We start from the raw sequence: 15,258 nt of genomic DNA, 5'->3' as shown, positions 1-15,258 counted from the left end.
ATATTGTAAAGACATTCCCTTTAATTATCACTGTTAGTAGTAGCATCAAGTAATGACAAAGTACTTTTTACATCTTTGCAGGAACACCCAGAACTGCTGCAGAGTCCTACGAAGATGCCATGAAATATGGAAAACAGATAAAGCGAGAGAGCCCACCGATCCGCTCCTTCGAAGGGGGGATTGGAAAGGGCAAGCCTTATGAGGGAGTCAACACTATCAAAGAGATGGGACGCTCCATTCACGAAATCCCCCGGCAAGATCAGTCCGGCCAGGACCTCTGCAAGACCCCTGACATGACAGACAGGAGGGTCATGGAGGGCCCCATGTCTCAGGTGAGTTTTAAGGGGCGGCCAGTATTGTTTTTTTTAACCTTACTTCTGCCATTGTTCATCTGTGTTCATGGACACAGACCGTTTCTTAACACAATAAAAGTAAAAGAGTTCTGACAATTTGAAACCCTGATAAATAAAAATCTGCAGAAATACCTTACATAGTGGAGAAAATTGATTAATTGTTGACTGACCTGGTGATTCTTAATCTCCCAGATTCATCCTCTCAACCAGTCGACCATCAAGCACAATGTCAAGTCCCTGATCACCAGTCCCAGTAAGCTTCCCCACAACATGCCGCAGCTGGAAGCCATGGAGCGGGCCAAATACGAGGAGAGCAAAGGAGTACGCCACACCTCTGTGGTGAACTCCACCTCTGTCCTTCGCTCCACACACCAAGAGGCCGGGAAATCCCAGCTCAGCCCGGGCATGTACGAGGACCCCAACGCTCGCAGGACCCCTGTGAACTACAGCACCAATCCTGTGTCCAGAGGATCCCCCATGCTGGGACGAGCTCCAGAGGGTATTTTACATCAACATTTTATTCTCAAACTGTAGAGTTAGACAACATGTTGAAGCACATTTTTTATCTCGTCAAACCAGGTCATCTTATTAGCTACAGTGGGCATATTAGGAGTACAGCATAGCCTGCACCCAGTGCTCAGGGCAGTGGATGAACTTTTATTCCTGATTCAGTGTAACAGATGAATGGTCATGAGATGATGTTAACATGTTGTTGTCCAAAGTGTTGTGGAAAAGGTAAACTACACTTCTCCAGCATTTCTATAAACCATTTATTCAGTCACCAGAAACAGCAACTGTAGACAATAATCGCAGGGTTTGTCTTACATACGCGCTCTCAGCAACTCTCACGGAACATCCCGGGACAGGAAGTGAAGACAGAAGAGCAGCAAATGCTACATGTAAAATATAAGCTTGCCATACTTCTTGCTACAACTACAAGCACTTCCCTCAGATCAAATGCATCCAACATTAACAATATAACAATCTCAGAACCCATCGGTTATCGTCTGAGACGATACAACCTCTGGGGGCACAGGTGAACATGTCAGGCGTGTCCGGTTCAGCCAGTGGTTAGTGATAAACGACTTCCAGCCGAGACTTGCTTTTCCGCGTCCTGCATTGTGTACAGTCCAGTTAGCAACTTGAGAAGTGACAGTGTGTTCAGATCAAAAGGGAAGCGAAATTCGCCCCCTCCAGATACGTCAGCAAAATAAATGTCGTCATTTCTTGGTTCATTAAATCCCCCCGGAGGAGAGGAGCGCCCGTTTGTCAAAAGTCAAAATGAAGCTTTGTCAGGTCCTCAAGCGGAGAAGAAAACTTTTAAAATGCTCGTTTGTTGAACCGAGGTTGGATCGATCTGATGCATTCGATTCAGTTGGGAAATCTGAACACTGAACGGCTTTCATGACACAGCGTCAGGGAATTCATCTCAAGTTGAATTTCGGATCTAGAACAGATTGTTAGCTGTTAGCTATTAGCATGCAGATGTCTGTTTAAAGAGGTTAATAAGAAGCTGAATCGTTGTCAGATGACGCTGATGGAGCTGTGATGTCATTATGGAGGATTACGTTCTGCCTGCGTTTGCTCTTGCTCTGTTCTTCCTGCATGTGCCGCAGCCTGCTGATACGTGATTGGTCAATATAACTTGGACTACAAGCATAGTTCAGGAAACCAGAACACTTGTCAAAGCCACGTCGCTGCCTACAGATTCTGCATTTCTATGTTGAATCTGTGAATAATGATTAACAATATACTTAATACTAAAATCTATTTACAACATTTAGTAAACATATTTCAACAAAACGTGAAGAACATAGAAAACGTGCTAGCTGAAATGCTAATCCCCCACCTTCAAAAGACAAGTCTGTGCTTTAATCCACACAATCCCCCTGTTCCTAATGTAGTGCAACAGTTACACATAACAACTTAACTAACTAAATGAGTCATGTGTGCTCCTCTCTCTCACAAAGGTGCTATGAGCTCTAAATCTGCTGCACATGAAAGGAAGAGTGCCATGACCCCGACACAGAGGGACAATGTCCCAGCCAAGTCCCCAGTGTCCGGTGGTGACCCTGTAGCCTCTCACAGCCCCTTCGACCCCCACCACCGGCCCGTGGTTCCTGGGGAAGTGTACCGAGCCCACCTGCCTCCTCATCTCGACCCCACCATCGCCTTCCACAGAGTGCTGGATCCCGGTACGGTGTTTAAATTCTTTCCACCACAAAGAGAAGAGAATTAAAGCCTTTATTCTGAGTAAACTGACAAAAGCAGCTCCTAATTCATAGGCATTACATGTCCAGGATCTTTTTCAGCGATTGACGTCAGCAGTCTCGATCGGTATCTGTGAGCCTTCTGTTCATTTGTTTTGTTTTTTCTTCTCCTGCTGTCCTCTACAACAGCGTTCATGTTCCCAAGGCAGCCGTCCCCAACAGGCTACCACAACACCTACCAGCTGTACACCATGGAGAACACGCGGCAGACCATCCTTAACGATTATATCACCTCGCAGCAGATGCAAGTCATCCCTCGACCTGACATGGCCCGAGGCATGTCACCACGGGAGCAGCCCGTCGCTATCCCTTACCCAGGTACGGCCCTCCACCTGCTGACCCTCTCTCACCTGCCACACCAGGCAAGGGGGGATGGCTCTGAGCAGGAGGGACTGTGTGCAGACTGTGTGCTTGTGAAGTAGTGGCTACCTTTTCCAGACGCCCAGAAGCAAATGACCTGGTCAAATTTAGCTGATTTGCTCTTTCTACTGGGGCTGCAAATGATTTGGCTTCTGTTCAATTTCTCTATTGGGTATGATCATCCAAATCTCCATTTGCTGTGTGGTCGCCTCTTACAAGTTGACCACTATTCCACTATTCCCTTTGCAGCCCTGTTGCTTACTGATCAATCTGTATTTGGGAGCACTGATAGACAAAGGTGATGGGTTACTGCTAAGTGTATACGGTGTTCATACATTCAGAAATTGATGGATTGGTTCTTGTTGTTCACCGTTGGCCCTTTGCTTCTGTCTGTAAAAGGGATAATTGATCTAGCCCAGATGCCTCCAACTATCCTGTTGCCTCACCCTGGGGGAACAGGTACTCCCACTTTGGAACGCATCGCCTACCTCCCCGGAGCTCAGCCCCCTTTCCCTCCTAGGGCTTTCAACCCAACCTCCATATCGCCAGGTGAGGACCCCACCCTCCCTTCCCCTCCCCAATCCTCGTCTTCCCTTATCCTCCTTACCACGGTGTCGCTGTCCCCTCACTCCTCTGTAAGAGGGCAGCCCTGCACTGGCCTGAGGTGTGAAGGGCCATTTCTTCCTCAGATCAAGTCGAGTCTTCCAAACATGCTGGGAGGGGTCACAGACCTGTCTCATGGTTGCACCACAACAGAGTGGTTTTCTTTTCCTCGAGGAAAGTGTGCATTTAAATCAAGGTTTGAAATGTATTGTTCATACCCTTTCAGTGATTGAAGGTCACGTCTGCAGCTCAGCCTCTATGACGTATTATAATAATTGTTTTTTGACACAGGTTAAAGGCATAATTAAGGTGTTGGTTGCATTGACTTGCATCTAAAGCAGCAGCACTGTGAGCACCTTGAGTGGTCTCATCTCAGATGGTAAATATGGTAATATTCCTGGGGCCTAGTCCTCTTGTACATAAGTAACACGTATTTTTAAAAACGTAGCTTCTTCTTGGCTTTGTGCTGACACTGAAACTGTGTTTAAAGAGAGGTATTATGCTGTTTCACATTTTTAGACATATAAACACACAAAAAGACACAAGATGCACCCCAGAGTGTGCTGCAGTGCAAACATCCTGTTTAAATGAGTCATTGTGCAGACATTCGGGGCAGATTTGGCCTCTTTGTATGCGAATGAGACTTGTGGCAAAAAGCACCTCATTCACAGACACCAGCGCTAACAGCAGCGCTAACAGCAGCGCGCAGTTAGAGAGAAATAATACGGTCTGCAGAGAGCTGGTGGTAACTGGTGCAGTATTATAAGGGCTGTCACGCTCTGAGTTCACACTGATCATGACGACAGGTAAACCTTTTGTGTGATCAAAAAATGTGTTTGTCTGTAAAAACGTTCTGTTAATGATATTTTGTCATGATAATTATAATCAGGAGACCAATCAGTCCGAGGCTGTGCGAGGCTCGACCTCGGCACACGGGCACACTTTGGAGCCGTTATGCATGACGGGGATTATTATCTGAACGAGCTGCAGCTGCGCGCTCGTTTAAAAAATAAAGCTCCGTTCGAATAGTTAAACAAGTAAACTCCTATTGAGTCTGGACTTTACAACAAACTGTTAAACAGCTGCCCCCTCCTCTCTCTGCCCATCATCGATCTGTGCCTGGAGCTGAGCTGCGTCAGTGTGCGCTCAGCTGATGCCTGAGAGCGCAGCACGGCGCAGCAGAGTGTGGAGCTGCAGGCTGCTTCTCTCCACAGTCAGACACAAAACCAGAGCAAACTGCACGGAGAAACTTTATGGCCGTGTTTGCGCTTGAAAATCATCAGTGCAATTTGCTTTGTGAATTGGACCCTGAGACGGAGCAGATAGTGGGGGCAAATGATGCACAATGTAAAGAGCTATCGGGGGCTGCACTTCATTCTGAGTGAATCCCCCCCTGAGTGGGTTCAGGCAGAGGCTGTATGAGGGCCTGCACAGAGCACCAGTGTGACAAAGATATTGAGCTTTTTTAACTGTAAATTATGCTAAGCTACTCCACGGGTACCACAGAGTGAAATATGAAATAAGCATAATACCCCCCCACCCTTTAAGTTAACTGAAATGTGAGCATCTGGAAAACTCCTTCCAAGATACAAATGATGAAACATTTTGAATGTTGTACCACTGAGGGTCTGGGGGGGCGATGAGCTCATCACAATAAGTCATACATACTCTGCTTGTCTCATGAGAACGCTCCTGAAACAACAACACACGCGCTCTGATCACGTTTATCAATGGTATATTGTGAAACAAAGGTTGCATGGACAGATTTTTAACGGAGGGGTGAAATATGAGCTTTGAAAAATAGGTGTATAAGTGTGGCCGAGCCCTTGGCGGAGTATGACCAAGATTGGGTGGTAATTGTCAGCAAGGCCGTAGCGTTCAGACCCCATGAGAAGTGTGTGTGTGTAAATTCTGTGTGTATGTTTGTGTGTCTGTGTGGTCGTTGTCCTCCTCAGGCCACCAAGCCCACCTTGCCGCTGCCGCTGCTGCCAGCGCGGAGAGGGAACGGGAAAGGGAGAGGGAGCGTGACCGGGAGCAGCAGGAGAAAGAGAGAGAGAAGGAGAGAGAAAGGGAGCACAGGGAGAGGGAACGAGAGCGGGAACGGGAGAGGGAGCGGGAAATGCGAGAACGAGAGCGGGAACGGGAGCGGGAGCGAACCAATGACTACATGCGTGGTGGTGAGTCCCTGTTGTCAGAATCAGAGTGACATCAAAGATTGATACCTGGCATTTTACTTTGATACAATGTGGCACACAAAATACACTGATGCTGATGCTGTAGGTGAAAAAGTGTATACATTGAGTAGCGCAGTACTGTCTTGATTGTTGGAGTTTTGGTTTTTTAAAACTGACTGTTACAACGTGTGTGTGTGTGTGTGTGTGTGTGTGAATCAGGTGGACCAGAGCAGCCAGGCCGGCCAGGGAGTCGAGGTTATCTGCACTCCCCCTCTCCCTCCCTCAGGACGCAGGAGGTCGTGGTTCAGCAACGGCCAAGCATCTTCCAGGGCAAGAGTGTCATCACCTCTCTGATGTAAGTTTTATCATGCATTAACACCAGATCACTTTCAGTCGTGTGTGTGCGTGTGTCAGGTATCTAGTGTTCACATCAGGAGTCTTCAGGTGCATTAGTCAGACACGCCTAACTTTGACCCTGTCATTGAGGAAATGTGCTTTATGGGTTCGTGTCTCTATTTGCTCTTCAGGCCACATACATCAGAACCCACATCAGTGTCCCAGAGCGGCTCTCGCTACAGTACTGCAGCTGATGCTCTGGCGGCTCTGGTGGACGCCGCAGCCTCCGCCCCGCAGATGGACGTGGCCAAGGTGAAGGAGAACAAACACGAGCGAGATGACGACATCGCTTTGGCGGCTGCAGCTCGGCGAGCTCTCGCCGAACAGCAGCAGCAGGAGGCAGAAAGGCGATCCATGCAGTCACCATATGGAGCCATGTCTCTGCCAGGGGGAAAACCCCATTCAGCCTACTCTGAGGGCCCTGGAGGCGGGGTTAAGGATAAGGGCGCTCAAAGCTCCAAGTCCCGCATCGAAGAGGAGCTTCGGACTCGAGGAAAGACGACGATCACGGCTGCTAACTTCATAGATGTCATCATCACGAGGCAGATTGCCTCGGATAAAGACTCCAGAGAGCGAGGCTCCCAGAGCTCCGACTCCTCCAGCAGCTGTGAGTGTGCTGTAGATGATAACATTCAAACGTTACAGAAGTGTACCTAACATAAACATTATAAACTTTACTTAACATAAAGTGTAACTCTCTCATCATACATACTCGTCCTGCAGTGTCATCCAGTCGATATGACAACACAGGTGGAGGAGCCATCGAGGTGATCAGTCCTGCTAGTTCCCCAGTCCAATCCCACCAGGACAAACAGGAGGACGGGCAGCAACAAGCAGCAGGTACGAACATGTAGAATATTAAACAACAAGCTGTCCTCAACAACAGCGATCATTCTAGTGAGAACAATGGGAGAACCCACACTAAGGATAAAGAACCATTATATATTCTCTCACTTTATGGTCATGGTTATAGTTCTTGGTGTTAATGTTTCAGTTTCTTCACATGATCGTTCAGGTCAAAGGTGACATGTAACAGATCTGTCCATGAAGGCTAAATTTAGCCGCTAGTCGAGTGGAGTAAACATACCTCAGCTTGAAATCCTTCACCCCCCGACCTTTCCATCCGACACTGTCAGACATCGTTCCTCAGCAGCAGTCTGGTCACCAGACTCCACTTGAAGTTATTCCTGTCACCTGCTCACACACTCAGATCAGTTGCTGTTGGCAAACAGATTTTTAGCTCCTCCCCGTCATATCTCTCCTCAACTCACCCCCAAAATAACAACCCTGTGTCCCTGTTCAACCTTCCCCAGCTGCAATGCGGGGCTACGACATGGGTCGTTACCGCCCAGCAGGGGAGCCACCACAGCCCAGTCCCCAGCAGCCCCCTTCCTCACAGGCTGACGGCTACTCCCAGGTCCCCAAGACTCACCGGGTCATGACCTTAGCGGACCACATCTCGGTAAGAAAAGCTGAAGAATATGGAACAGTAACAAGTACAAACACAGCCACCAGTTATACCTAACTCACCTGGTTTTGTGGTCACTTCCTGTCCTGCAGCATATCATAACCCAGGACTTCGCCAGGAATCAGGACCCTCCTCCGGTCTCCTCAGCTTCAGCCACATTCCAGAGCGTTGGGCCACCTGTGTCGTCTTCGGGTCGCAGCAAGGTGCCCAGCCGCTACAGTCCGGAGAATCAGGTCCAGGCCCAGCACCACCAGAGACCCTCCAGCAGAGTTTCCCCGGAGAATGCCGCAGACAAGCCCAGACCCAGGTACACTGACCGGCAGTTAACCTTGATTTATCGCTCAATTTATTCCCCATCATCTTTCTAACATTTGTGTCTCTCTGCTCCCCGTCCAGGCCCGGTAAATCTCCAGAGCGTGGCGGCAGACAGATGGAGAACTATGAGCCTATCTCTCCACCACAGAGCTACCAAGGCATGGACAAACAGGAGGGGGGTGGGCCTCCACCGCAGAGGAGAGAGGCTGACAACTCTGAGATCAGGTACACCATCGCCAGTTTGCTGCATCCAAATTCTGCTACTTAGCTAGTGCTTGGCCCTTTCCTTTAGTCTGTGAAGAGAAGGGTGTCATGTGTTTTTTTGAGATCAAGGGGGAGTGGTCATCTCACCCCTGAGAAACTGGAGTTTTTCTAAACGTAGTGGTGGAAAGGAATTCCCATTGTGCTTTGCAACCTAAGGCTGTGTAACGGGCATGGCTAGGAGCAGGGAAAGAAGGACGTATCTTTGCAAAACATTTTCTTTGAGGTATTGATCATATAGGACATCGTATCATAAATCATTCCCTTAAAATTGCTATTCGCTATGTCATGTGACTTCATGTGTCAGCCCCTACCCCGCTGACGTCAGGGCCACTACTCCGTCTAGTGCGTTTAAAAAGGAGGGGGAAGGCAGAGCTGAGAGTTTAAGGCTGTCAGGCTTTCAGGCCAGGTCATCTCTTAATACATGTGACAATAGATTCTGCATCAGTTTGAATACTGAAGGGATGTAGCAGCTGACAGAACATAAAGGTTAATCATATTAAATAGTAGTTACAAGAAAGAGTAAACAAGAAAAAGGAGAGCATTGGTGCAGCTTGTGTACGTTCACTGTGACAAAGATGTTTTCGGGCCTGTAATAAAATGTTCTACACCTGTTTACACATGCTAAACTTAGTTTCCTGTTAGCACGCTGACATTTGATGCCTCACTGTAAATAAATTTGTCGTACCGATGCCAGCAGGCAGAGTGTTCCCCTCCTGTCAGCACTCAGAGAGAGCGCAGTGCCACAGGCTTGTTGTCCTCTTTACCTGTTGAGCTGTTTGACTCTCTGCCCTTTGTCTCTTTCAAGGAGCGACTCTCGGTCCCCGGGGAGCGTGAGCTATCTGCCTTCCTTCTTCACCAAGCTGGAGAACACCTCGCCGATGGTGAAGTCCAAGAAGCAGGAGATCTTTCGTAAGTTGAACTCCACCTCTGGTGTCGGTGATTCTGATGTTGGTAAGTGGGTCTCTTCTTATCCTCTTTCTTCAGACTAACACGTGCATGCCTCAGATGGTGGATCAATCTCTTTTAATGTGTGTGCATGCAAGACATCTGTGTTTAATCTTTTAAATCCTTCTCATTTTTCAAGCTGATCATATATACGTGATAACATTTGAACAACTACTTGTTTCACCTTTATCAGATAGGAGAGGTAGCAATAGGAAATGGGGGAGAGAGAGAGGGATGTAACAGGCATCTAAGGTTGCTGGCTGGAATCACCTTTGCGATGGCCACGTTGCAATATGGCGTCCGCTGTAACCAATGGTCTACTAGGGCCCTGAGAATTTATTTTCAGATTCTGATTCGATTATCAGGTTTAGCTGTTTCTCTGTGTTTTCCACATCCTGGAGGTCAAAGGGCCCTAGGCTACCAGGGGTGCTCAGACTTACTGAATCATGTTAAACTCACATTACTGTCAGACATTTAGTTTTTTCTCCACATGATAATTGTCTTGCAGGAAACGCACAGCCAGGCACAGAGATCTTCAACTTGCCGGCTGTAACCAGCTCCAGTAAGTAGCAGTGACACTCCCTCACATACTTCATTGTTCAGTCTAATTGATGTTTCCTTTCTAATTGTGTGTTTGGTTGTCTTGTTGTTACTTGTAGGCAGCATCAACCCCAGGAATCACTCCTTCAGTGACCCAGCCAGTAACCTGGGCCTGGAGGACATCATCCGCAAAGCCTTGATGGGCAACTTGGAGGAGAGACAGGAGGAGCACCAGGGAGGAGCAGGGGCCATGAACAACACACCAGGCTCAGGCAGTGACGCCCGCCAGGAGGCCAACCCATCACCAAGTATGGGTAAGCACGAGTCTTCTTACAGGACGTTCTTACAGGAGCTCATGTTGGACATGTTGCTGACTGACACACTCTGCCTGTTTGAATCTACAGGGAAGCAGAAGCAGGGCAAAGCCAACAGCCGGAAATCAAAGTCACCAAACCTGGGTCAGGCCTACGCTGGAGGGGAGCGCCCCTCTTCTGTGTCCTCTGTCCACTCTGATGGAGATTATCACAGACAAGCCCAAGCCCAAGCCCAATGGAGCTGGGACGACCGACCCTCATCCACAGGTGAGCTGTTCAACCTTCTGAGATTAGTCTCTGCAAGAACTCTCGTCTGCTCAAACCACTTCCATGTTTTGGGAACGCTGTAACTTACAGAATAGCTGGTAAGAAATGTACAAGGCGATACAGACACAAACCAGATTAGAGTTCAGAACTATATATTTAGCTTCTGTCTCCCCTGTAGGTACTGACAAATATTTAAAGGGTGTGCAGAAAAGGCTCTGACCAAAAGATGCTGCATTTGGAAACTCCTACAAGATCTGGATAGATGTTTGAGATGTACATGGTGGTAGAAGGTTACTGTCTCTTTAAATGTAATATGGGACACCTTCATCTGTGACAGAGGGTGAAACATGTCAGACCTCTGACACCTACTTTAGTTAGGATCAAAAAGCTGGAATAACCAGATCTCCAGACTTTTTGTGGCACAGCTAGTCTTTGAGTCAAAGAGCGTTTAATTTTTGTTAAACTATAACTACTATACTTTAAATTCATTGCTCTGACAATGAACCATATTGTTGTCCGTGCTTTTACATCCAATTTTGTTGCCTGGGAATGTAATAAAATTATAATTTGAGGGAAAAAAGTTTCTAAAAAATGCTTACAAAAAAACTAATCACTCACTTTTCAAGGCGCCGGATTAGATCAGCTGCAGCAGGCCTCTGTATATGTATATGTCCTGTCACTCTTCACTGTCCTATCAAATAAAGGCAAAAAGAAATACTAACTTCCTCTTCTTGTCCTCCACTGTCCAGGATCCATGCAGTTCCCCTACAACCCGCTGACCATGCGCATGCTGAGCAGCACACCACCCACCTCCATCGCTTCCCCCACCATACAGAGCCAGCAGCAGCAGCAGCCGCCTCCAGCTGGAGCCCCGGTGGCTCAGACGCGCGTGTGGCAGCCTCTGCTGTCGGAGCAATACGAGACCCTGTCTGACAGCGACGACTGAGCACTGCTCGCTACGGGCCCCGATAACCAGAGGAGAGGTCTGCGCTGAGGCTTGTCTGTACACCCCCCCTGTCTCCTAGAACTAACTTGCTCACTGGCGAGTGTGACAAGTAGATGGGGTGGTGTCCTTTTTATTTTTGGTGCTATGGCGCCCCCTGGCTGTAAGCTAAGAGTACAAGCAGCAGCCTGTGACAGGCAGGGCTCTCCAGAACAAGACTCGCTTTTGGAAGCACTCACCCAGCCTGTCGAGGGGGGGGAATAAACAAAACTCGACTGAGGGGACGAAATGAGCTAAAGAGAAGATGAAGAACTTAATATGTAAAAAGAAACAACATAAGAGACTATTTCTGAATTTTTTTGTTTGATTTCTGTAAAGATATCCCTTGTCTTTAAGAAAATCATTGTATGTAAATAGAGTAACCTTTTGCAGTGTTTTTCTTAACTTGATTATTTCTTATTTTAATGTCGCTTTTAAATTGATCCACTTTAAAATGGGAAGAGTTGGGGTGTAATCTTTAATATCACAGATGGTCTCCTCAGTCCTCCCCCACCCCACGTCACATCACGTGACACCCACTCTAACGTTTTTACCACAGCGACGCTACGAGAGACCGGACCTTTGGTTTGTACTTGTACCATGAGTGGAGCACAGAGATCGTGCCGCCCTGCGCGCCCTCCACCAAGCACCACCAGAGCCTGAACATCGCGGACATTCAAGGATGTAACACACAGACTAACATTTCAAACAGCATTGATATTCGATGCCTGTCTTTGCCACGCAGTGGAGACGATGCATGGATTGTAACTTGTCACCCCGTTCTAGACAGAGAAATGTCTTCAAAACAAGTTAAGAACACTGGTGTCATAGCAGAAAGGTGAAAGTCTGATATAAGCTTAATTTTGCCGGAAAAGATATCCTGATGACTACTCCTGGACCCCGTCTGAATAATGAAAGTGAGCCAATTTTTTTTTTTTTTTTTTTTTCAATAGAGCCATGGTGTGTCACATGTAGCTGTCTCTCTCTGCAGTTTCCAACCTGTCCAGAATGATCTGCTCTGCAACATTGTCATGGTAATAAAAAGTGTCAGGTTTTGCCATGCCTTGTGACTTGAGAAAGAAGGCAGCTTTAACTAATTTTCTCAGAGATATACGTTGGTGTTTGATGTTTGTATTTGTTTCTGTAGTCCCTCTTTTTTTTTTCTTTTTTTTTTTGATACTGTCCTGACAAAAATCTGAACTCTGTAAAATTGTCTTTCCATTATACAAGAAGACAAAACTAACCAAACATAAAGAATGGTCTGCACCATTGTTGCACTTTTTTGCTTTGTAGCTTTTGACAAAAAAAAAAATCATACTACCTGCTGTGTAACTTATTCAACCTCCAGCACAGGAGTATACTAAGATGTGCTTTAAGTTTTTCCCACCACTCACAGAAATCTGGATGTTTTTGAACTTCCTGCCTTTCTTGTAGCTGGTACATTATTTTCTAGTGTGACACCTGCATCACAGTTACAGTTTTGAGTGTATGGTACCGTTAAATGTTTAGGAGTTTGCTGTCATGGGGATTCAAGCCCATGACCACTTAATCTCTGCTTTCATTGTGTCATTCAACCGGCATAAAGCTTTGAATATGAATTATATACTAGGTCAACTTCATAAATGGCAGTAACGTTCCTTTGCTAGTCTTTTTTTTAGATATGTGAAAAATACAATATAATGGCTTTTAAGCTTTCACTTTGCTCAGTTAACAAATCCATTCTGCTCTAAACTTGATATTTCTTTTGTTCCTTTCATTTTGCTTTGAATCATTTGTCATAGCACATGTTCAGATTTTTATTTCCTGTCATTTTCAACATCTTTGTTATCATCCCGTTAAAACTGGGATGTTATGTGTTTACAAAGGCAATGACAAAAAAAAGTTTACAAACTTGAATCTTAAAGAAATCCGACATGAAGCCGAAAAAGAATTGGAGCATCTTTTCAGCTCTCTATCAAACAAACACACAGTGATGACTTTTTTTTGTCTTTTTGAAATTGAGACTTGAAAACCCGTGTATCCTATGATGTTGAAATGCAATGTTTGTATCGCACAATGTCTCTTAGTAGGCTATTACAAGAGTTCAGACCAATCAATAAAGTGGATCAGTTCACCACTGAAAAATGTGTTGGTCCTTATAATTGTGCCATCCATTTATTGACTACCATGATTTTCTTCTTGTTGGTTGTTGCATGCTCTTAAGTCACAAGTCCAAAACTTCAGGTTCATTTATGACTTGTGTGAATATAAATTGCAACTTGTGGTATATTAAAACATCTCCATCTCCAGAAAACAACAAACATCTCTGTGGAAATCTGAGTAAATATGTCGAATACGAGATGTTGATTAAGTTACATAATGTCATAAAATCATATATAACACAAATAATCACATTGGTCCTTGTAATATATGCATGAGCCATATTAAAATCAGCTGTGTGGGTACATCATGGCTTTACTCAATAGCAGGCCTGCCCCTGCATAATTAAATTTGCCAAATAGTAGTTGATTTCTTTCTTCTTTTTTACATGATGGTTTAAAGAGCTAACTATGTTTAGTCAAACTGAAGGTGTATTCATAATACCATCCGCTATAACACTCAGTTAACGGCTGCTTAAAAGTGCCCGTGTCAGGGCTCTGGCAAAGATCTGTTTCGAAGCAGCCCTGGGACAGGCATACAAAAGAAACTACTAAATACAAAGCAAGGAATTATGGCTATTCTACTGTGGTGTAAGGTTATATTAATGGTTATATTAATTAAAATGTGTGCCTAGTGGGGAAACATTAGAAAATTAAGATAGTATGATTCAAACACATTATGGATCAGCATGAAATCAATAGTCTAGTGGAACAGTGATATACTTGCCATCCATGACATAAATTGTCATGGATATACATGTGCCTGGGACTTGAGCATACACACAACTAATAGGCTAGTGACAATGCTCCCGAAATTTCGAGATACCCCTACCGGAGGTATAACTAAACCCAACAATGTTTTTCCTCATCTCTAAGCCCTCTGAATTAGCACCATTCTGTGCATGTGTAATTTTACATTGTATTATGAAAATGCAAATTCTGAAATGTATATTATTTTTCCCTTTTTACTAGTTTGTTGAATTATGGAGGATGTCTTACAGACATTGGATCCAAATCTTTGTATCATTTGTGGGAAACATTTTGAAAAGAGCAAGAAAAAAGATCCATATGTCCAAAACCCCACACTAGAAGGCCTCCAACATACTTACCCTTGCTCAGGAGAGAGAACCTCACCTTTCCAACAAGCCATCATATGTGTTCCTATGATAATCCCTGGCAAAGCAACTACAAAGTAAATGATAACATTCTGCATAGATTTTTTTTTTTTTGAATGTCCGCTTATTTAAGGTATGTGTTTATAGGTCTCCATCCATTTCATACATCAAGATATTCACATCCAGGTTTTTCTAGTAAGTAAAGCAACTCCCTGGCTACCAACCTGCCAAGTTTCAAAGCTCTCAGAGCTTGTGTTATTATTCTGCATTAGTTTATATGTCTTAACTCCATTACGGACAGGCTATATTTTAGGCCATTCTTTGGTTTGGAGGTATATGACAATATCTGTCAATTTTACAATCTTAGCAGTGAAACAATTTTATCCAAGAATCCATTTCATATATGGGAGACCTTGGAGATGAGGAAAACATTGTTGGGTTTAGTTATACCTCCGGTAGGGGTATCTCGACAACTAAAGCCCTTTTTGACAGTTTGTCACCAGCCTATAAGACTACTTCGGGTCTTAGATATATAGATATAACTCAAACTAGTGTCTGAGTGTCAAAAGGTGTCTTTCTTACAAAGGAAATGCCTCTTTAATCGCAGAAATGTGAAATTAACCTCCACCTGATCAATTTGTAAGCTAGAAGTCAACGTTCTTCCAGCAAACCTGACCGACTGAGATACAGGACTTTTATTTTGGAGGGAAAACAACCGTTTTACCCGGAAGTAGTACTTTTGGTCGCGCCTTAT

The 15,258-nt window shown here is 45.3% G+C and overlaps 1 protein-coding gene across 7 annotated transcripts in view; it reads left to right on the top strand.

Annotated features, from left to right (window-relative positions):
- ncor1 (nuclear receptor corepressor 1) overlaps nt 1-13,736 on the top strand; it is a 68,212-nt gene extending 54,476 nt beyond the window's left edge. For 4 of the 7 annotated variants that reach the window (XM_069670235.1, XM_069670214.1, XM_069670227.1 and 1 more), the window contains exons 30-46: nt 82-332; nt 546-852; nt 2,324-2,548; nt 2,753-2,941; nt 3,383-3,532; nt 5,542-5,763; nt 5,980-6,115; nt 6,288-6,763; nt 6,880-6,996; nt 7,470-7,618; nt 7,717-7,931; nt 8,021-8,164; nt 9,009-9,154; nt 9,657-9,710; nt 9,808-10,002; nt 10,093-10,269; nt 11,019-13,736. In XM_069670235.1, the coding sequence (XP_069526336.1) occupies nt 82-332; nt 546-852; nt 2,324-2,548; nt 2,753-2,941; nt 3,383-3,532; nt 5,542-5,763; nt 5,980-6,115; nt 6,288-6,763; nt 6,880-6,996; nt 7,470-7,618; nt 7,717-7,931; nt 8,021-8,164; nt 9,009-9,154; nt 9,657-9,710; nt 9,808-10,002; nt 10,093-10,269; nt 11,019-11,215 (3,350 nt within the window). In that variant the 3' untranslated portion in view covers nt 11,216-13,736. The remainder of the gene's footprint in view (nt 1-81; nt 333-545; nt 853-2,323; nt 2,549-2,752; nt 2,942-3,382; nt 3,533-5,541; nt 5,764-5,979; nt 6,116-6,287; nt 6,764-6,879; nt 6,997-7,469; nt 7,619-7,716; nt 7,932-8,020; nt 8,165-9,008; nt 9,155-9,656; nt 9,711-9,807; nt 10,003-10,092; nt 10,270-11,018) is intronic. The other 3 variants (XM_069670222.1, XM_069670250.1, XM_069670242.1) reach the window with 3 other exon arrangements.
- Nucleotides 13,737-15,258: the final 1,522 nt, after the last annotated feature.

The sequence above is a fragment of the Semicossyphus pulcher genome, unplaced genomic scaffold, assembly GCF_022749685.1.
Source record: "Semicossyphus pulcher isolate SPU_LCO1_2020_fin unplaced genomic scaffold, fSemPul1.0.p SCAF_10, whole genome shotgun sequence".
In the NCBI taxonomy this organism is placed as follows: domain Eukaryota; kingdom Metazoa; phylum Chordata; class Actinopteri; order Labriformes; family Labridae; genus Semicossyphus; species Semicossyphus pulcher.
The sequence above is the reverse complement of the archived record's forward strand: the minus strand, read 5'-3'. Positions and strand labels throughout refer to the sequence as shown.